The sequence below is a fragment of the Tyto alba genome, unplaced genomic scaffold (genome assembly GCF_018691265.1).
Source record: "Tyto alba isolate M040663 unplaced genomic scaffold, T.alba_DEE_v4.0 Super-Scaffold_3, whole genome shotgun sequence".
Lineage (NCBI taxonomy): Eukaryota > Metazoa > Chordata > Aves > Strigiformes > Tytonidae > Tyto > Tyto alba.
Window position 1 is genome coordinate 13,153,167 of NW_024881304.1, and position 23,544 is coordinate 13,176,710.

Here is a 23,544-nt window from a genome sequence, read left to right on the forward strand (position 1 = left end):
CAAAACCTAAGTCAAAACAGACACATACTCCGAAGCACTGAGAGTGTCATTTACTTGGCAAATGAGCTGTCTATCTTTTAGCTGTGTAAGTGGGCAGAGGGCAAGCTTTGGAAAAAATTCAGCAGAGATTAATGAGTTTGAAGAAGGTATGGGATAACATACTTTCATTCCTAAAGAGGTTGTAGCATTAGTTATGAAAAACTGGCATTCGGTCAAAATTATGTCCTCACCTGCGATTAAAGAATTTGGCTTTACAAAAAAAAAAAAAGTGTTCAAAAGTAATCCTAAACCTGGCTGAGAAAAAAACATCATTCCTTTTGATTCTACGCAGAAGAGTTCCTGCCACAACTGGTGAAGGCATGTTCCCTCCTTCATTCTGACGTCACCTCAAGACGGACGGACAGCAGCAGCATTATTTAGAAGACTCTCTCAATGGCTGCAACCATATGGAAGGTTTCAGGAGCTAATGCACCTGGCAGGGACTTCCTTCAACAAGGGCTCTGCTTCCTGCCAATGGGACAGACCACTTTGCAAAACAGCATGTTTCCCTTCTTGGCAGTTTGGATTATCTGGGTTGAGAGAAGTCAGCAGGTCTCTGCTGCTTCCCTCGACTTTGTCATCTTCTACCAGTGAGAAATCACTGGAACGAACAAGTGGAAATGTTTGTCCACACAGGCCTTTTGGCCTGGTGAGAAAGTGGATGAACAGCACACAGAGCAGCATGCCACAAGTGATCCATAAAGGGGTTAACCAGGAACCTGTTGTGCAGCTGGGGCTCTTGCTGCCAGCCAGTTCTGGACCAAGTAAATCTAACACATTTAATTCTCGTTGACCAAACTATAAGCAAAAAAGTGAAAAGAAAGTCCCAGCAGCCAAGTCATCATTTGCCTCTGATGAAATCCTATGCTCCCACTGTGGATTTTTCCATGATGTTCATGCCTTAGCACCTGATTGGTGAATACAATCAACCCTTTCTCATGCCCATAGCAAGACAAGAGCTCTCTTTCCTTGTTAGCTTTTACAGGACACAGCCTTAGAGTCACGCTTTCGCTGAACAACTGAAGGAAAGACAACTCATCCTTCAGGTGACCACCTCCTTCCTTAGCAGAGATAAGCAGGGGTTTGGCCACCTCTCTAGGGTCAAGGACTTTGAAATTCATCCCCTGTTCAACCACAGTGTTTTCGGATAACTGAAACCCAGCAGATTTAGCAATAGGGGAGGTGAGCAAGGATCTTTTAATAAGGAATGAAATGTAAACATTCAAAGAAGTGCACAGAGGCACTCTAGATGTATTGATGTACCTAGTGTGCTTCCTTTCCTCACCCTTCAATTTCAGAGCAGACCTCTCCTACAAGTACTCTTTGGCTGTGGGAGTTTCAGTTAGGAGTATCTGATGGTTCCCTGCAGCAGCCTTACCCTAAAGGCAACACCTGCAAGAGCTTGTAATATTTTGCAGAGATGTGTGCTAACACCCACATAATCGCCTTTTGAATCTCAGCTAACGTCGTCTCTGGCCTCACACTCTAGCACAATCCTGTTTGTCAGGCCGAGCACACCCCAGTGGCTCCTACCACCTCACACCACCAGGCACTTTCCAAATCTACCCCATTCTGCACCAGGGCAAGCGCATCCTGCACTGGGATTCTGCAGACGATGGCCTCTGAGCCAGGTCAGCTCACTGTCAGCACTACTGGTTGGCAAGAAATCCCGACCCATATCTGATAAATAAAGGACTCAGCACAATGTGCAACCTCCAATCTAAACCTTGAGGGTTTTCAAAGAGAGTGTCGGGCAGAAAAGACAAGCATAGTTCTCCCTAAAAGAGTTCTGACATTAGCTCTTCAAGATGTAGACGGAGCTAACCCATCCCGTCTGAACCCAGGCTGAAATAAAGCTCCAAACACAGGCACCAGATATTGGGTCCCTGAGAGCAGACAGCTCCCAGAGCTGTGCTACTAACACGGTGCAGCGATCTGAATTTGGGTATTCCAGGGATCCAACTGTGAGTGCCTTGGAAAGAGAAGACTCCCCTTCTTTCATGGTTCAGATTTAAGCAGACCACAGGCAGAGCACAATGACAATTCTGATCTGTCAACCTTAAAGATTTCCCCATTGACACTGCCTTCACCTAGTAAAGCATCACTTGAGGATCTGTGTAAGAAGGAACTGTAGCTGTCTACAGCACTGCGCCAAGCAAAGGAGCCCTTTAGGCATGGGCAGTTTCACAGCAATTTGAAAAATTAGGTAACAAACAATCACATATGTATTTAACTAAAACAAAAAATAAAATATTTCCTTGTGCCCCCCCCCCATAATCCACATCTGAGTAATCTGGGTTCAACAGAAGTTCACAACTGGTCACTAGGTAACATATTAATTCTAGAGCTTCTAAACTTAAAGGAATGACATGTGTCATGTCCACTGATCTCTCAATACACATCCCAAAACAATAGGGACTCACACCTGGGTAGGCAGATACCAACCTTTAGTAGGGGTCGAGAGTGAGGCCTCTGAAAGTATGAAGCTGCTTTACCATACTGATTTTTGGTGGATAGGAGAATCCCTAACAATGTTTAACAAGAGATTTCCAAGCACCGAGCAGAATGAATCACAGTTCCACTAACCACATGTGTCAAGTTCTTCAAAGAAAAAAGTGAATCTTTCCACAGTCCCACCCAGGGGATGACAGCTACTTCTGTAAATACTGCACAAGCATTCATGTGTGTCTCTTCAAAAAGGCATTAAGCAGTGCCACAGACCCAAAAGACACCCTTATGAGGCTGTCCTCAGCAGCAAGGCTTTGTTTCATTTATCAAAGAGACTGTATTCACAGCTGGAAATCTCAGGAGTGCAAAGTCAATGTATTTACTTTTCAACAACTGAGCCCTACAGGAAGGGTAAAGTGTAAACAGGAGAAACAAGGAGAACTGCCTTTAAAGGGCCAAATCTCTGCTGGTTAAAAACTCAATTGTTCTTTGTAAATACACAGTATAAAGCAAAGGTTCCTTCAGGCTGTACAGTCATATGGCAAGCTGTGCATGCCTTGTAACGAGGTAGCTAAAAGGCTTTGGCAAGCCGCAGATTACAAACTCTCCAGGTCTTCTGGCGCTGTATACTTTTAGTGGGTTCTAGTCTTTGTTTCTGGTGCAAACGTATTTTAATCAGGTGCTCTGAAGGTCATAACATCATGAATAACAAGGGCATCGCTTAGGAGGCTGCAGTTCCTGCATTTCTACATGTTGACAGAGCAGAAGCTATAAGCTATGTAACTCCCCTTTCCTGACAATGTTACATCAGCATCAAATCCTGCCCAACCAACCACAAGACAAACCAACTTACAGCTCATGCAGCTTCTGACAGAAGCTCCAGCCATCGGGATTGATGCGAGATATGGAGTTGTTACTGAGGTGAAGCTGGTGCAGAGATGAAAGGCCGTAGAGAGAACCACTGTTTACTTCTGTCAGGCTGTTATACTCCAGGTGGCTGTGGAGAAAAATCACAAGAATTGACAGATAAGCAGCACTGGTCAAATGCTGAAGAACTTCCAGCAACGATTGGGATTTTAGACATTCCTACACATCTTTCTACATACCCATGTAGATACGTGCATGTGTGGGCATTTCTTGTGCAAGTGAAGGATAGAATTTAAAGAACAACACAACGGAAATGCCCAGAATGAGCTGTGACTGCAGAGGTAGGCTCCACCACAAGTAAACTGGGATTAAAGCATCCCACTCAAGTTTGTATTTGCACAGTCTCAGTTGTGCGACAGCAGCATCCAGAAGCATGCTGCTTTGATCACCTGTGACCTTGCAAATGCACCTCAAAGCCAATCATGTTGCAAGTTTCAAGCATTTCTCTGCAGTGACTATTCAATTTGTTCTCTCGTATGGAAAGAACACATCACTGAGACCAGACTGGTTTCTGGGTATCCCAAGAGGCAGAATAATCAGGTCAGCAACAGAGTTTGCATGTGTCAGTCAAAAATCTGCAGAAGCCAGATGATCTTTTATTGAAAGACCAATTGAGACCTTACTGAATGCTCAAATTGTCGGACTTTCAAAAGGAATAGCGCCACAGCTTGAAAAACAGGACTTTTTAAATGGAACGTGTGGTAAAGCAATGAGCTTTAGTAAACTGTGGGTCAACTAAACAGAAGCTGCTGTAGCATGGCAGAGCTCTGTGCATGCAGGACATAGAAAGCAGCATGAGGACTGGCACAGGTGCCTACACGTATCTAACTGAAGTCCTTGCTAAAATGCAGAGGACATGACAGCATGTGAAATCTAGGCTGTTTAAGGGAAAAGAGCCCATCTCTCCAACTTACAGAACTTGCATCTTGGCTAGACCCCAGAAAGCCCCATCAGTCAATTTGCTTATGTTGTTGCGCTGGAGTTTCAGGACTTCCAAGCTGTCCAGTCCCTGGAACGTCAGGCCTTCAATCAGGCGGATGCGATTCCGGTTCAGCTCCCTAAAATCACCAAGGCCATGCAAGTTTATTAAAACCCAGTCCTTTCTCACGAAATCATCTGTGCAGCGTACAATGGGAACAGCAATGCCAACAACTCCTCTGTCAACGGTTCCCAGGAGACAGCAGAAGCGCACCGGAAACTTTCAATCCCAGAGCTAGCCAGGGATGTCAGCTGGGTGTGATCGCTTAAATAAACTCACCCTGGGACAGACTTTCACTACAGAGAAATAACAGACACTGCGGCAATTCCTCTTCATCCTTCCTCTCTCTGCATTTCTTTTAAGTCATTTATCCTTTTCATCAATTTTCACACTTCATCTTCTCTCAAGCAGAGACACCATTTGAACCCATACAGTTAAACATCAGCATTATTTCCCTTACAACCCATTGTTTTTACAGGACTTGTAATCGCCCAGTAAAAATGTGCTCTGAAACAAGCGGATGCCATAAGAACTGTGAACCCAAGAGGAAATTTTACAGCTACGCTTCAAAGGAAAGCTTTCAGTTCCCCTGATAAACGGCACGTTTTTTCCTATTATAAGAAACTAATAAAGAGCGAAACAAGTTGTTTCCAATAACAAGCAGGTCTTAGTATTTTGTGTATACAAAGATGTCTGACTTGGTTCATTCAAAATTTCTTTTTCTTGTTAGTTTTCCCCCTGGGTGGGGAGGGACTCCTAAATTTTGGGCATGCCTGTTTCCTGAATAGCAATAGGAACATCATCACAGAACGCTTTACCAACCCATATCAAAGTCCTACTGATTGCTAGACTCAGACATACCAAGTGAAACCACAATTCCCTAAAGTCAGTGGAAAACTTCATCAACGCAATGCACTAAAGCTGAAGACAGACTTTTTTTTTTTTCTTAATGGATGTATTTCTGCACATACAAGACTAACCTAAGGGTAGTTCCCTATTCAGCGTTCATAATGAAGAAAATGGAGGAGGTTACATCAGAACTTTTGGAAAAGAGGAGGAAGCCACAGAAACTTTAAGCTTACTTTTTAACTGCCTAAAAACCAATGTTGAACTTGCACTCAAGATAAGTGTAATTAAAGTCAAGTAAGCAATTAAAAAGTTTGCAGGCCTAAAGACTCTTGCCTTACTGTACTTCCTCTGCTATTAGTGAACTATGCTTTGCCACAAAAAGAACTGTACACAAATTCTACAACACATCAAGTCTGTATAACTTGCAATTCATTCACGTTTATCTATAGGGTTAAACAACCAGCTGTGAGACTGACTTTAAGAGTACTAATTACTCCAACTTTCAGTGAAAACTGTGCTCCTAAACAGGTTGAGTTGACCCTTGTTTTTATTAGTTCTGCATATAATGCAGATGAACACAGTGGATTACAAGCTCTCAGTCAATGGACAGAAACTTCCAACGGAGAAGTAACAGACTTAAGATGCATGTGCTATTGTGTCACACTGTTCAATTACAAACTGGTTATAAATCCTACATGTATGCAAGCACAAATGCACACCCATTCCTTAGACACATCTAGGCTTAAGGATTTGTGTCTCAATCAAGAGGTTGCCATTTAGAGGTGTGAGTTCCAACAGCTTTAGTGGACTTTATTTTAACAGACAAAGGTTGACCTTTTGCCTATCAAATTTGATGGAAAGATTGCAATGGGCCTTAGGCTGGTCCCATTTCTCCAGCAGAAGGGAAAAACTAAACCATTAGTGCTACTATTTTACACATAACACATATTTATAGCTGCAGATGTCTTTGTGTCCCCATGCAGCTCCTGCCATACGGATGGCAGGCAGGACATGGACAACGTGTGCATGTAGAGTGCTATTTTCTCTGCCCAAATATCACTGCACAGTTTAACAACCTTCCGTCATTGCTTTTTTATTGCCACATAAAGATACCTGTGTGGTCTTGAAAAACTAACACTGTTGCTGAGGTGTCACTCACTACAGAAACATCTTCCAAACCTTTCCTGTGCCACAGACACCAGCAGCTTTCAAGGGTACGGATTTGTCTTATGCTGTCAAGTGCACAAGATGCTGATGTCTGCTGTGGCATCCCTCCCTTCCCACCTGATCAGAACAGCCTGAAAAGCCAACAGTTACAAGACAAAAAGGACTCTCTCCCAGTGTGTTTTACTAGGTGCTGGCAAAGGACTACTGCATAATGTGTTCTACGTTTTATAGATAGCAGGTGAGGAAGGGTGACATTTGGTGTGTATATCCTCAGGGACATTTTGTCTCCATAAAGTGTGGCTGAACTTAATTAAAATACACATTTCTACTCACAGTTGTATTAGCCTGGGTAGCCTGAATGCCTTGACAGGAAGCTGAGTGATCCTGTTTTTACTCAGACGAAGTGTTAGCAGGGACCGTGACAGACTATCAAAAGCACCAGGCTCCAGGGTGCTGATTCTGTTGCTCCCCAGGTAACTGCAATAAATCACAGCAGAAAATGAACAGCTCTGTCAGAAATCTCCTTTTATCAGTATTTGGTTGGTCTCCAGACAGGCTGGTGAAATTACAGAGGTGGCTTCAAATCAGCTGGATTTCTGGCTGCACAGAGAGCACAGTGCCTTTCCCAGAGCCGTGTGACAAACGTGGAGAAGTGCTGAACACTTCCCAAGAGCTCCCTGCTACCCTCCCACCTCAGCAAGGCAATCAGGAGTGGAAGCCAGAAACTGCAGAATATTCCAGCGCAGGATGACTTTACTCATTCCCCGTTTTTCCCACAGCATCTGTCCCAGGGATCTTTCTTACTTGTACCCTAGTCTTAGCCACAGAGGTTGGTTTTACAGGCCAACAGGCAAACATCAGTCACACCACCACTCTCTTATATTCTCTTACAAACAGGGGCAGAAACTTAGGTGCAAACATCAGTGCAAGCAGATTATCTGTCTGCACCTCTTCAAAGATACGTAAACCACAGATTATTTTATGTTTCTCTGAACAGGCAAACATCTCTACTGGGAGGCTGTCACCCTGCTTAACCCCAGGTTTTCTTCAAATAGCCAGCCAGAGATTCCTGTTTTTAACCTTCAGTAGCCACTTAAATGATGCATTAGTCATTCCCCCTCCCCTCTTCCAGGTGCACATGGGGAAACGGCATATACACTTCCCACTGGGGAAGGGACACAGGTCTGCGGCAGACAGTTCTTCTGGCTTCTAGGTTTCCAGCTATAAAGACACCCACAACCGAAGGAAGCAGGATACCTTTTCTCTGTTACAACATTCCCATGCAACACAATTAATAATAATCTGCATTCTTTACAGATACATCAGAAAGACAGAACTCAAAAAATAACCTGATAGTAGGGACAATTCACTGCCTTCTAATTCTCTTATGCATACTTTACGTCTATTCCCTCTCCTTTTTTTGAAGAAGGTTTGAGGCCCTTTTCCCTCCTGTAGTAACTCAACAAAAGCTGTTCCCAAGAAGAAGAACTCACAGCTCCTTTATGTGAAGTCCCTGCGGAAAGCAGCCGTTTCGGATTTCCGTGATGTCATTGAAACTCAGGTCCAACGTTTCCAGGGTAACGTAGGGCTTCAGTTGACTTGCTTCAATGCTGTGGATCCTGTTATGATGCCTGAAAGAGTCAGGAGAAATGGAGACAATTTAGTTCTCTTCGAAAAAACAGAAGGAATATCTGAGGCCACAGCAGGCCCACAAGCTGGCTCCTGAGTTCATACGCTTCGATTTACAGCGCTTCTTCAGCAGCTGTCCAAGGAGAAACCCACACCAGAGAGACCTTCCCTAACCCCCATGCTGTTCCTATGGCTAGAGAGACAAGCTCACAGATACTTGTATTCCTGGCACTGTTTCTGGTATGGTACAAGACTTTTCCCTTCTACAGAACCACTGACTCCATCCATTTTTCTTCCAGTAATTTGGGGTTGGTCTCCTACAAGTAATTTGGGCTCTGGTCTTCCTTCAGAATGGATTTGTTACATGCAAGGACTGCAGGTCTAGATTTTAATCCCGCAGGCAAGGAGTGCTGATCAATGGATTAAGCAACCAGACTGTTTTACACAGAGGACAGGATTTTCAGAGCAGGGAACAGGTAAGTAAATATTATCTCAGCAAAAGTTACAAAACACTGTTTCCTTAATTCCTAAGGATTTTTACAAAAACTCCCAGCTCCGGACTATATTACAATGATTTGTAATGCACAGGAACATTGTAAGAGGACTTGCAAATGTTCGTGGCAAACGTTCCCTCATCTTTTGCTACCTTTATCCCACTGTGCAATTAGGACAACTCTGCTGTGCCAGTGCTCTGCCCAAGCACCAACTGCAGGATCAGACCCTGCAACGATTATCTGTTTGCTGCCTTACCAGTACCAGCCTGAAAGATTCAATCTAATGTTTTTCTTCAGAAAAGGTACTACAAGCTGTCCTCAGTTTCCACAACCATCAAACAGTTAAATACCTCTAGACCTCATCTGTACTCAACAAGGTCTAATTAAAAATCCCCTAAATCCTTTCTTCTGAGTCCTATTCTGGCCTGAATCAGTAGAGAGAACAGTAATCAATTAAAAAAATACATTGCGCATTAGTCACAAGAAGTAGAGCACATGCCTGATGTGAATTTAGACCAGTCAGTGATATTACTGGCAAGGCTGCGAGTGAGGCACTCCAAACAGAGACACTCACCAGACACTTGAGAACTTGCTGAATAATAAGAGATAGTAGAGAGGGTTCAGACAAGTACTGTGCCTTAATCCAGCCAGCTACCCACTGAGTAACCAGAAGAGGAGACAGCAGCCAGTGAAAGCACAACTGAATGCAAACCAGGACGTCCCAGCTCTCCCGACAAAGCATCAGCTCAAAAAAAAAAAAAACAAGAAACAAAAAAAAACAAAAAAAAAACCACAAACCACCAAAAACCTGACTGATGAGCCAACCACAGCCTCCCAGGCACCGACCCTGATGGGTGTCTAGGAGCCAGCCTTCTCCAGCCTCACCTCCATTTCAGGCTCTCCCAGGGTTTCAGACAAGCCCCTTTCAAAGAAAACCTCTCCCTCCAGAAGAAAATACCAATAGCACATGGCAAGGGACCTGCTCCCTGCACTGTGATCTGCTCCTTTACCCTCCCCGTTATTAAAACCAGATTGTTTCACCACCACATTTGCTGGTGTCTGTAACAGGAAGAGGGTAAAAACTGCATTCCCAGAACAATCTGCTTTCTGGAGACTCACCCTTTAAACAGCCACCATGTGACCCTCACTAATACTGGGGAAACATTTGCAGAAATGCTGCTTTAACTAAAGAGTTTAAATGCTACTTAATTAATTCAGTGCAGGCTCACAAAACATTAGGGGCAAATTTTACACCACTACAGCAGTGTGCTGCTAATGCGATGCAAAAAAAGGTCAAGAAAATCAAAGGATATTTGTAACATGTCCCCTGAACTGGGTATTCCACGGGTTAGAAGCACACAGGTCTCTACAACCACAAACTGTATAAAAGGCAATGATATGGCTACTATCCAAGTGACCAATATTCTTTCACAGCTAGGAAAAAAACCTGAATTTCCACATCCATACACACAATGGAACAGAGGTCCAGTGAATTTATAAAATAGTGAGACTAAAATACAGAAAAATTCACTATACCCAGAATTTTGTGACCTCCATAAACTGAACACATGGGTGAGCGGGATTTCTTTTCCCTAAGGACTAGTTTCTTTGGCAATGAACTCAATTAGTAGAACCAGCAAGTTCAAAAATTTCAATCTTTTTTCCTCCTTAAAAGAGAGTTCATTAAATGTGTGTGTGACCCTGATTCAGGAAAGTACCTCACCACAGACCTAAGTGAAAGCAAACCCCAAGCACGTTTTCTGGAGCTCTCTTGAAGCAGAGGCTGTGAGTTCAGCTCTGATCTCATCTTAGGCTGCTATGGCTGAGATGAATCTGGCTGTAAATTAACAGGAAATGAAGGCTTGTACAAATGAACGCGGCGAATCTATAAATTACCTGACAATCCCTGAACAGGGCAGCTAAGTCTGCAAGGGACCGAGAGCACAGAGTGAATTTGGACATAAAGTGCTCTTCAGAAGCCAACGTTATTTTTTAAGAGTATTAATATTTCTGTGCTTTAGTTGCTCAATGTATATTCAATCTGCCTGCCAGATCTCCCAGCCCATCCCAGAAGACAGACTTTAAGAAGGGAAGAAAAGGACAAGGAAAGAACTGTTTTGCTTGAGCCATGTTCGCAGTTTCCAGGTGACTTCCGTCCATTTGCCTCTCGCTTTTCATGTGCTACAGCTGGCAGATTAGATGGATGCGTTATTTCACACAGGAAAAAAACAGGCTCCTTTCTCTCCCTCTCTCTGTCTCCTTCCAACATGGGCTGACTCCAAATGTAACTCTCAGCTCCAAACACCATCCCTGGCCAGTCCCAGCTGGGGAATGTCAGACAGTTCGCTGCAAAGCACTGCACCCTCTCAAAGCACTGCACTTCAAACAAAACCAGCCCGGCTGACTTTTCCTATACACAGCATGCGATATGAATGCAACTTCGTCCAAACCTTTTACTAGCTTGATTACATTTTATTTTTCATTCTTTCAGTAAGAGCTGAAATGTGATTTAACCCTTCCTGTTATTACTTGGATCTTTTCAGCTCGTCTGCCTTTGTTCCTGATCTCATTGCAAGGGTGTTTTACAGAAAAAAAAGACCAGCGATGTTATGATTTTGCCTCTCCCCTTTAGCAGTGACTGGAAAAGGGCTGGATTTTTCCCAACTTGCTCTTTCGTTTACACTTTTTTGGCTTCAAAGGTGACAGATCAAATTTTAGTACAAATAGTTGAAACCAGGCTTTAAAGCACAAATTACTGGTGCTTCCACAACCAATTTGCCTCCAGGTGTCTTTTCCTAGCCCCACTCCTTCACTAACACAGCCTGGAAACAGCTTTCTCTGTCTCACTTCAGCCAGTGTCACCTCAGAAGTGTAGGATGACAGGGCTTCAATGTGTGATTGTGCAACCAGAGCCTGGAGCAGGAGCCAAGTCTTAGTTTCTATTCCCAGCTCTGGCATTGACTCATCTGCCTTGGGCAAGTTTCTTAACCCCTCTCTACCTCTGGTTTACCAATGTGTATGGGAACATACTACCGGACTAGGATGATGCAGGTCTGCCTTCACTGAGTACTAAGAATCTGGTGTGAGAGCAGCTCAAGGGAAAAAGAAATCACAGGAACTAAGGAGCCATACAAGTCCATTTGGGTTTGCTCATGAATATGGAAGGATCCAGCTAAAACAGTTGAACTTCCCAGTTCATACCCAACTTCATTCCCAGAGCCACTTCATTTGCTGCTAACGCAGATCTTGAACTGTAACATCTTGGTGCCAAACTAAGGTAACTCAAAATCAGCAGTGGATTACTTTCACACTTGGAGCTGTGCACATATGGCACTTGTTCAGGAACTGCTTTGCCCTCAGGTCAGCACCAGCTACAGCTGCAAAGGGAGAGAGGAGAGCTGAGGGAAGCTACCCTCCAGCCACCACCGCTTAACAAACCCGCACCCCAGTTCCACACCCCCAGGAATCACAGCCTCTTAGCCCTTGCACCACTCCTGAACAGACCCCTCAGGATTCCAGGAGATCCAGATTAACCTCAGCCCGCTCTCTGCTGAACCGAGCCCGTGAGGACCGTGTCAGGGAGCGAATGCGTGCTCTGTGCTCCTCCGGGCTGCTGCGAGACAGAAAAACAAGCAAAATGTTCCAGCAAAGCCAAAGCGTGTTTGGGTTTGCTCTAAGTCAAGAGGGAGCCGAAGGGGGTGGCAGGAAAACAACAGGTGGCACAAAGTCAAAAGCTTGCAGCATTTCCAGGAATCTCAGCTTGTATTTTAGAGGTAAAGTTACACTTTAATCCCAGTGGGTTTCCTAGTTCGAAGTGCCTTTGTGAATATTTATTTGATAAACAGGCTGTAAAACATTTTCCACTAAACCTAATAGGAGAAGAATTCACCTTCCTCTTCACAGCAAGCCTGTCCTTTGGAGAACACTAATCAGTTTAATTTAGACTGTGGCTTCAAACTACTTGTGTGAAATCGATGCAGAGAGCAGCGCAAACACGCTCCTTTGCTGTTGGAGCCACATTCACTTCCCCTCAGCAGCTGCCCATTAGAAAGCTGACAGTGGAAAAATCAAAGCAGACCCTCAGATGGGAATGGAGCAGGGGCTTTGGTTGGTTCGATTTAAATACAAATCGGCACAAAACCCCCTGGTTTAGAGAAAGCTTGAATTAAGGCTGCTGAGAGTCTGCAGCGCAAATATTTGGTGTGAAGTGAGGCTAAAGGCAGGGAGAAGTCACATGCTTGGCCTTCATGTAGTGTCAGCTTACAGAGCTGGCTAGGCTCACAAAAAAAAAAAAAAGTAAGCCATAATACAGCAAACCTATTAAACCAACACCTGTTATAGGCATCAAAAATAAAATCGAGCTTCAAAAGAGAGGCTCCGCACCTCGGGTTGGGTTCTATTAATATGCCAGCACATTTTCAAAATTAGCATACGAGGGAGATCACAAGACTAGAAACAGAGATTAAAAAGTTCAGGGTTTGGTTAATATTTCCGTACGGGGAAAGTATTTAAGAAACTAAATGCTGGAGCCAGAAGGACTTACGGGGTTTGTTACTGAAGGACAGGCAAGGTTTGGTGTCGGAGACAGGCCATGCAAAGAGAGCTAGATCAAAGGCACCGTGACAGGAGACGGATCACATATACTGTGACTAACCAATGCCTGGAATTACCTGCCCTCCTCTTCCTCCACCTTCTCAATTCAAAGAAGGCAGAGATTTAACACTGATCCTCCTAGAAACACTAATGAAGATCCAAGACATGGGTTCCTTAACTCTCACCTCAGATGATCTGTCATCTGATTTTAGCCTATCACTCACTACACACCAAAAAAATAAATAAAAAAAAAAACACACCCACACCGTTTCAGAGTAGAATGCAATGCCCAAGAAATTCTCCTGACAGGGATGAAGGGGAACAAATAATCTGGAAGATGTGTTTGTGTTTACAACAACAGCAACATAAATATTTGTTTGTTCTGGTCACCTTATTACAATCAATAATTGAAGATCTGTCCCAAGTGATTCTTATTAATGTATGGAAAGAAGGGAAGACGACACTGTCATTGGGACCTGGACATCAGCTTTAAGTCAAAGTTTGTACATTTTATCAATACAGAACTTCTTACATAACATTTTACTTGCATTTTTTTTTTTTTCCCCTTTCAAAGACTTTTATTCCAGAAAAATTCCTCTTCTGTACTGTAACTTGTGAAAGATCTGCCTTGGAGTAGTGAAGCTATCTCTGAAGCAGAAGATGAAGTAAACACGCAGGTGACATGCTGGAAGTCTGTGGCACACCATCTGAGACCTTCCATGAAGGACTGAACTGCCAGAAGTACATAAACCCTCATGCTTCCCGACTGCTCCAGGAAAGCCCCACTGGCTGGCTGACACCTCACACTGTCATGTCAGCCTTGCCAGGACAATACATGAGGCTCAAGATTTCAATTCATTACAAGAATGTACATTTTTATCCAACACAACATGTGCTGTATTTGCTTATGGGAACAGCCCCACTGTCCTGTCAGAGTAAGGCTGCACGGGTTATCGCCCAGGCAGGAAGCAAGGATGCATGGAAGCAGCCCCCACTTTTCTCAGATGCTCTGAATCACTCCTTCCCCGAGGAATCCTGGCAGAGTCCCAGGCTGCCGCAGATACAGCTCTGTTTGTTCAGGTGCTGGCTGCACACACAGCAAGAGCAGAGCAGAGGCAGGCCAAGCAGCCACTGCATTTTCAGGTCAGCCACACAAAAAAACACCCCGCCACCCAACATACCACCAAAAAACCCCTTGTAGTTTTTACATGTATGCTAACTTTCCCTTAAAGGTTTACATGCTCTGCCGGAGGTTTTATACCAGGATCTTCCCTCTCCCTAGCATTCCTTCAGAGAAAAGGTCTAAGATGCAGCTAACAAAATCTGTGACCATTTTACACTGTTTTTTACTTAAAACGATCATATATAAGCATAGCACAAGGATAGGCTGAGAGAGCTAGTCCAACCAGATCAAACTATGGCAGAAAGTCTAAAGACATTTCCTCATCTGCTGGTGCACCAGCTTCAAAACAGGTATGTTTCAGGGAGATTTTATGCATCAGGTTCTTGCCCCCATGTTGGTGGTTTACAATGGACAAGCATAAAGCAAACTACACAGAGCTATATACTGGCTGGGAAAGACAGGGAGTTCAAAATCAACATGTTTGATGGTATGGGTTTTTCTTGTTGTCGTTTTTTTGGAGGAGGGGAGGGGAGGAAAAAAATGCAACCTTTCAGCAAAGTGACTACATCTCTGTTCCAGGTCATGGATGCTTAGTCAGAAAGCAGTCTGGGAGATGAGATTTGCAAATTCATCCCTTTGGATCTGGAAGCAGCAGCCACCTGCAAGTCAACTCAGTGATACTGCAAAGGGATGTGTTATGAACTTCTTAATCCCACAAGCAAACTATTACTCAATGCAAATAGTTCCACTGCAGTCAACAGGACTATTCATGTGAGACCAGCATGACTCAAGGGCTATGTTTTCACCACCTATTAAGGGCTACTCTGTGGCCACCCACAGGACCAGACGTCATCTGCTTCTCACACTGATGGACCGCAACCATTGACTCTGGTGCAGTCCAAGGGTGGCCTCAGAGCATCCTTGGGCCCCGGGTACCTGATCATGGGCAGATGTTATCCTCCTGCCAGGCATGCTCTCATAGCTCTTTCATAAGGCAGCTACATGGATAAGAGTTAGGCAGAGATCAAGCATCATACTCTTTAGAAGCAGAATTTCCCAGCAGCTGGGCATAAGCAAGGGCCTGAATTTTATGAACATTCATTATGGTCTTTTGTTAGGTTCAGTATGAATTGCATGAAGGAAAGACTTTAATGTAACAAAAAAAACCACTACATCCCATAAGATACATATTCTCTTAGGATATTTTTGCACCAGCAAAGTTTATGCAAGCTTTCTGACTTGTTACATGATCTTATGCTGTGTGTTAGATCCAGTGAGGTAAGTGATGTAATTTTTGAAAGCTCTCTCCCTTTGATCTGCATTTACTCTCATTAGACTTTTTTGTCTTGCCATCATACGATTTTGGATATTTTTTGCAATACACAACTTCCTAAGCCTTTGCCATTTGACTCCATTAACAAAACAAAATGAGTGGGACAGGCAGGATTAGAAGTTAGTCATCTTTAAAACAGAGGCTGTTTTACCTCTTCAGCAGATTACACCACCTGTTGTAACATCAAAGCAAATTAAGATTCCTGAAGACAGGAGTGTGTTATGGGCATGGTCCCCTTATCAGTAACAGGGTGGTTCCAAGAGGACCAGAGTTTCTGCTCTCTTCGGGTTACACTGGATGTTTCATGAAGATTGTACTCTGCAGAAACTCTTTAAATGATGCATTCACAAAGGGCATAGATCCATTAAAAAGGCTGTGCAAAGCATCTTTCACTGTCACAAGTTCTCTGTAAGGAGCTTTCCTAAACCTCTACCAACTCAGTACCAGAGCACAACTTTCATCTCCCTATGGGTAGCTCTACTTCAAAACATCTCACCGATTATCTTTGGAATCACTGTGTGCATCCCTCAAAGGGATGATGCAGCTGCTAGTGTTGGGGCTGGGGACCTTCAGCAGGGGCTGCTCAACTTATTATACAGTTTGGGCAGTTCTCTGGCACAAGAGAAGGAGAGGACATTTAAGTCACTAAGCATAATCAATGCTGGCTTTGAAACAGCCAGTTTGTGAATGAACACCCATAGCTATGCTAGCCTCTTCACCCTCTTCTCCTCCAGTTCTCAGTCCTAACCATTGCTCACCACTCTCCATCTTCTCACCTTCCCCGACCTCAGTCTGGAGCAAGAACTGAGAAAGGCTGCAAAGGAGAGGAGAGGCCCTGCTGAGTGCTGAACTCTACAGAGGATGAGAATGGTCCCACAGGAATTGAAGGAAGAGAGTCATATAAGGTAACTGGTGGTTCTCATACAAAATTTCAAGAAACCATATGGCTCTGCACCAGCTGTCTGAATGGGGTCGTGGGGATCAAAGCCTCTTTGAAGGAAGGGCTACATCAGTATCTGAAAGGGGTCATTCAGTTGCTGGCAGATGACAGTCAGGTCAGTGTTTCTGTGTTCTGTATCTTACATCTTTGGTCTGCTACTCTCTTGCTCTGCCATTGGCTTTTCCTCTTGCACTTTTACCTTGAGGGCTTCTCCAGCTGATACATGCTAGCCAAACTCAATTTTCAATCACAAATTAAACGCATAAGCCAGTCTTGAAGCCAAGGAAGAGCCCAGTTCACCCCCACCAGTTTGCTGCTGAGTTCCTGCTCTCTACATCCTCACACTTGCACAGCACCCAGCACGAGGAGCCACTCAATATCAGTGCTCCTGCCTAGTCCCCCGCCACGTGCTTACCACTGGCCTCAAAGATGAGTCAGGTTTGTGACAAGGAAGAACAGACACTAAGAATCAGTTTCAGCCCAGATGTCAACTTAACTATCCCAGAGCAGAGGCTGCTACTCTGCCCCACTCTCAGAGACAGCAGCCTGTCTTCATTTTCATCACAGGCAAGTTTTGTGCTTCTAATCAACGAGGGCAGCATTTTCATTTGAAAGCCAGTAAGATCCAGGATCACAGGGCATGTAGGCACTTTTATCCTTAAATCCTGATGCTGATTTTAGTTTCTCTTTGTGTAATAAATGATCAAAGTAAAGAAGATCCACCACAGCCTAGTGAGTGCATGTGTTTTGTGGGTGGCTTTGTTTTGCTTTAGTCTCTCCGCAGGAGTGAGGAGGGGAAAATACACAAGTGGAGAAGCAATTTAAGTGCAAACCAAATGTAATGACTCTGCCCATGATGCTGCGACATTAATCCAAACTGTAATTGCAAGCAGACTTCTTGACAGCATGCACTGTTTGTGCCTGAAAGACATGATATGGAGCAGGTTTTTCCCACCTTTGACAGGAGCACAATGAAAACAGGTGGATTTAACTGCACAAGAGTTCTGGGACCCTGATGCTAAGGGCAGGTAAATAAAGGACACCACACTTGAATACATCTATTCTCCAGATGATCAAACTCTCCAAGTCTCATGGAACTTGCAGCAAAACTTGATAAAAGACTCGCCACTTGAAGAAAGCAGCAGTTGGAGAAACATTTTTGACTGACCAGTCAAACTCCTGTTAACACTTTAGAGATGTAGATAGGCTGGCTGGTTAGTCTGTTCCAACATGACACACACTTGTGCTCTGTTGAAAGGGCTTATCTGTCTTGTCAGCAAGGTCGACAGAACAGGGATAGCCTCTGGGCAGACTTGACTGTGAGCTCTGCTCAGCTGAGACTGTTCAGCCTGCAAGAAGGAATAGCTCCTATGTGGAAAAGCAATGGTCAAGTTAGCAAGGAAAATAGCTCTTTTTCACAAGTTGAGGCACCCTGTTATTAATAAATCGTGTCGAGTAGAAAGAATGGCTTCAGTAAACTGCAGAACAAGGTGTCAAAAGATCCAGGAAACAGAAAATTTGAGCTCTGAAGTAGAGCTCCTACTGTGCTAAGCCAGGCTGGTCTAAAACAGTATCTGTTCAAGCTTCTCCAGAGAAGATCTTGTAAAATCAGCGGTATTTACTACCACTTAGCCAGTAAGTTCTTCAAGCTTCTTTAATGAGATCATTTACTACTTCATTCCTGTTATTTTGGAAAAAACAACAGCTGTGTCAAGAACATAATCTGGAAGGAAAAAAAAAAAAAAAAAAAGTCTTGAATAAAACCACCAAAAGGTGTTGTTTTTCCAAACCTGAAAAATTACAGAAAAGCCAATCCCCTTCCCTCATTGTTTATGCTAATACCCCCTCCATTCAGCAACTGCTTCCACACAGCATGTGATCTGCAGTATATAGATAGGACAGAAGACGACATTTTAAGTCTAAAAACTTTAAGTCTAAAAACAGTGAACTATTTATAGATTCCTCCTTTCACCATCAAATCTTAATTCTTCCCCTCTCCCCAACTTATTTTTCTCTATTCAGATCTGACCACTAAAACAGCTGTCTCTTCACTGGTACGCCCCTGCACTCCTGTTTCATTTTCCAGCTGCCTTTCCTACTTTCCCTAATGTGCAATTGAACATTAAATGGTTTGACAAGCAGAACATGTACTCACTCAACCACTTATTCCCAATCAATATTCACATGGAAATCCTGTTAACAAGCAAGAGCTATGCAGACACTTGAAAGGGACAGTGGCCTCTTAAGTGATCATATCATCTAAAGGTATGAGACTGATCACTTTCTCATATACTTTAACCAACCACCAGATTTTGCACCCTGCATACCCACAAGCAGGACTATTTTTGCAAGAGTAAGGTAACTTTTGACATTATCTCTATTGTTCATCTCTTCAATTAATCGGGGAATATAATATGGGTTAAAAATAACAGAATATCCAGCATATAGCCAGCTTTTATTCAGTTAAAAATGAAATTTCTAGAGATTCTTTTGCTAATCTTTTCCAACCTAGACATGGCAGGATCACATTTTAGCGAACACTGTTTACACTAGTGTTTCTTTACCTTGAATTACACACTATTCCTAACAGTGCCAGTGGAAGCAATGATGGAAGTGCTAAGCATCATACGGAGCAGAGGGTAAATGGCAAAACTGATGTTTTACTCACTGGGCTTTGAACCACACGGGCAGGATTTGTTTTCTAACACCTCTGCTGAAACAGTTTTAGCTTTGTTATATATAGAGGAACTAAAAGACACTGCCTGTTCTCAAGTCTTCTAGGGTACTTGAAGGTTAACAAAATGGGGATATTTTGAAAGTGCTTTATGGCAGCATACCTTAAAAACCAAAAATAATCACAATTCTACTTCCACCCTGTTCTTACTCCTTGCTAGGCATTTATTTGATGCTTTGAGCAAGCACCACTGGTCTAACTAGGATAAACCCACAACTGACGAGGACTAACTGGGTATCTTGGTAAGGAAGAAAGCACAGAAACAGTATCACATACTGTTTTCTGGTTGTGTAATTTTACAAAACTGAATCAGACAAGCTTTCGGAGAAAAAAAAGCGAGTAGAGAATCCTACCCAGAAATAATTTAACTTGCTTTTATTGCAGCTGCAACTCTGCTTTTACTCACCTCTGAGCAAACTAAATTGCTATTACTAGCAGTTTTTAGGCAGGAAACTCCAATATGCTAAAAAAACCTTTCAACTCAAGTTCTTTATGTTTGAAATCTCCACAGCCTGTGAAGACTAACAAAAGAATTGTGTTTGTAGACATGTGCTTTATTTGCCCTATGCCATTAAACGAGACAGTCGCTCTACCACAGATATTAATAGTAGCAAGTTTGGGCTATTCTAAGGCTCAAATATGAGGCTATTTTTCATACTGACCATAACAAAAGATCATGGTCACAAGTGACCCTTACTAACCTAATCTAGGCTTGATCTGCAGAGGGACAGAACACAGAAACCATCTTATGCATTGCAAATGACATGCACCTGCCCTCACATAACACACCAGAAGGTGCTTTACATTAATGAGTTACATCTGCCCTGAGGCAATACCTGCTCTTCAGCTCAGAGGAAGCAGGCCTGCCCAAACAATTTCCTTGGTCTTGGGGTGTAATGAATGTGTGGGACACACAGAAAGGATACTGTTCCAGTATTCCAACTCCTAACCTTGTGCTCCATCTGGCAAGACCACTTGTGTCCTCTCCTTCCTCCAGAACAAATACTAACCTAGCACGGCCTGCTGGGCAGCACTCAGCTGGCAGAACTCACCTAGCCCAGCTCAAAGAAATTCTCTACTCCCAGAAGCAGCTGCCACAGCTGCACAAACCAGTTATCCTCACTAGTAAATACATAATAAACTAGCCTCACAGGGTAACTGGTATTCTGTGAGTTGCCACCAACTTTCATTATCTTTCCTCTGGTCAATTTTTACACTGCTCTATACATGCCCAGATTGCTTTCTGATGCTCTTTTGTTGAGTCTAAGGACTATGTGCTTTACTGCTGTTGCTCTTCTAGAATAAACGATTACTCATTTCCCTGAAAGAGCCTCAGATCCTTTGCCATTTCCATGTGCTCACATCATATCTGAAAGCTCGAAGAGGACATGCAAATAATTAGAACAGTTCCAGCAGCCCAAAAAAGTCAAAACAGCGTCTCTGCTGGTGCTTGGGAGCACATGATTAATGAGAATTTCCTCCACTGGGAAAGGCTCTTGCAGTGTTTGGCCTCAAAAAATAGCAGACTTTACGCACCAGAGCCTTACTATGAACTCTGAGCAAAACAAATAGGAGAGGTGGATTTTACAATATCCAATGCCTGCATGTTACTTGCATACCGAACAGCCTGACTGCCAGCATTCTTTCTATTCACCTTTCCGCATCAACATATCCACATTCAAAAGTAGAAGCCAAGTAATGTAGCCTGTAGTGTGGGCCAAATCATCGGAAAGCAACTCTCCAGACTGAAGGGAATTGCCGGAGTAAGCACTAGAGCATTGGTCTGTGCAGACATTACACCTCATAAGAACTGATGCAAGCAGGGGCTGGGGGTGAATTGGCTCCCACTGATGGATCTACACCTGTACATATCACTTTGCCTTACTTCCCAGAGAAAGTTTTCTTTGTGCAAGTAATTATGCAGCATGGCAGGCAGCGCGGCTTTCTGAGCTTCCCAAGACACGTCCTGCACACAAGCAGAGCCTGCTGACTTCAACCGGACCCCGCACACGGCTCCATCTGAGTCATCTGGATTTTATGCTTATGAGTACAAAACCACTTGCTGTGACCCAGATGGAATTAACAGAGTATTCTCCTTATTTCTAATTGTTAGATCATCCTTTTTTAACTCCAGCAAAGATGACTTGCAGACTAAGTCTCTTGGGGGTCAAGGCAGTTGTTTTGTTTGTACAGCAATTAGCACAGCAGGATCCCAGGCCACAAATGGCCTCCAAGGCTGCATCTTTCTATCATGTTTGCTCAAACCTCAATTCTTCATTTAAGCCCAAACTTCCTAACTGTCAAGACCACCACACTGGCCTAGTCAGGAACATGAAATGAGTTCACATCTCATGTAGAGACCAGCTCAGGCTTGAGCTCTGCTCTATAAACAGCACAGATGCAGCAGTTTTGAGCTCTTTCCTCTAACAGGAGTTACCCTGAGAGGCTGCCATGGGCAGGAACAGAAGCTGCAGTTCTCCTGATACTCAGCTGAGTCTTCACCATCTTAACTTGAAAAACAAAGACAAACTGGAGTCACACATCTCAACATCACCACCTCAGCTCCTGGAATAAAGGTTGTGGAGAGAAAGGTGTGTTTGCTAGATCACACTTGGATCAGAGTACAGTACTGCTAACATTGGTTCAGCTAACACAGCAAGACCCATTTGTCTTGGGTAAAAGCACAACAGCAGCTCCAACAATCTAATGGACCACATGGGTCTTTAGAAAGAGGGTCTACAAACCCCATTTGACAACACTAGTGCTGTTTTCACTGCTTCACTAGAGCAACAGTTGCTTTCCCAAGCCTTCACTAAGAAAGCATGAAGCAACAGCTCCAGGAAAAAGATCGATAGTACGATCCCAATTCTGCCACATTAGGGATCTCCAAGACCAGTCAACTCTAATTCAGTACAAAAGTCTAATGAAATAAAACGAAAATTAAAACCAAAGTCAGACAAGAAACAAGGGTCACATTACTAACAATATGACTAGTTTAACCAGAATTATTATGAAATTCCCAACACTTAGAGGAAAAGTTCTCCAAGAAACCATGCAATTCAAATGGAAACTTTATTCCTGATGCAGAAATTACTGGCTGCAGTCTTTGACCTGTCTTACCCCCAATGTCCAGATAGACTACTAGACCGTCCTCCCTTTTATGAGGACCATACTGCCCCAATCCACATCTGAACTCACCAGTCCTTTCAAGCAGACCTAGCATGTTCCCTGTTACTCCCAGTTTCCAATACTCCATATGTTTAATTTTCAAATTTTATGTAATATATTTTGCCTGTGGCATAGTATATCACTTGCCTTTCTCCTATTAGCCTTCTCTGTTTAATTACAGTTTAATGTGAATTGATCTTTACATTAATGAGCCTCTAAAGAAGATTGATTTTCTTCAAGAGACTTTTATGCTCAGTTTGGCAGCAAAGCAGTCCTATTGATTTCGCCTTCCCCAGTAAATACGCAGAAGAGTGTCATCTCATCCTCTGTGAATCAGCTAATCCTATTTCACACTCCTTTGCTCTAAAAATCCCTATTCTGACTTCCTTGTTATCTGTGCTTATTCAGAGCAAGATCATGGGGCCAAAGCATCTCAAACAGCTTTGCCTGTTGCTAACATACAGCTGACTGCCATGGGTCACTATCCCCTTTGTTCCTAAACGGTTGGGGGCTTAAAAGACTTACAGTGAAAGAAATGAAAGTTATTTTTAAGTGTTTAATCTGTTCACTTCCTTAATTCCTAGCCAGCTAAGGACATGGCACAGAGCGTGCTCTGTTTACCACGCTTGCTTCCACAGTCTGGCTAGCAGGCTCTCCGATGAGCTCTACAGATGTGTAACAGCCTGTACAGGCACCAGCATCGGTGGATGCTGACTGAATCAGGCTGGCCACCTTGGAGCCAAGGGAGAAGCTAAGGACCCACCTCCATCATCCCACATGGACATCCCCAAAGGCCCCCAGGATGCATTTACCCACATGCAGGTAGATGAAGCAGTGGCAGACAGGCCCCAGAGTAAGGGCTGAGCTTGCACCTGCATTGGGGTTTGTGAGAAACCCATAGTAACAGACCAATGCAGAGCTGACTGCAGCTCAGGTCTGACCCTTACCTGGCATGTAGCGAGGCTAAGAGACTCTCCACACAAGTTAGTGAGGAAGCTGCATACAAACAGGCTCAGTTCTGCTGCAAATAAATGGTTTCTTCCATCCTCCCCTTCCCCACCAGATCAGGTAACAGAGTCTTCTCAAGAGCCTACATAGTTAACACACTTGCTTTACAGCAG

At 43.6% G+C, this 23,544-nt stretch overlaps 1 protein-coding gene across 1 annotated transcript in view; it reads right to left on the bottom strand.

The window, feature by feature from the left end:
- The window catches only part of LRIG1 (leucine rich repeats and immunoglobulin like domains 1), a 73,846-nt gene that overhangs the window by 25,720 nt on the left and 24,582 nt on the right, over positions 1 to 23,544 (bottom strand). Inside the window, exons 4-7 of the mRNA XM_032985772.2 lie at positions 7,903 to 8,040; positions 6,743 to 6,886; positions 4,329 to 4,472; positions 3,341 to 3,484 (exon numbers count right to left, since the gene is read on the bottom strand). Of these exons, the coding sequence (XP_032841663.2) occupies positions 3,341 to 3,484; positions 4,329 to 4,472; positions 6,743 to 6,886; positions 7,903 to 8,040 (570 nt within the window). The remainder of the gene's footprint in view (positions 1 to 3,340; positions 3,485 to 4,328; positions 4,473 to 6,742; positions 6,887 to 7,902; positions 8,041 to 23,544) is intronic.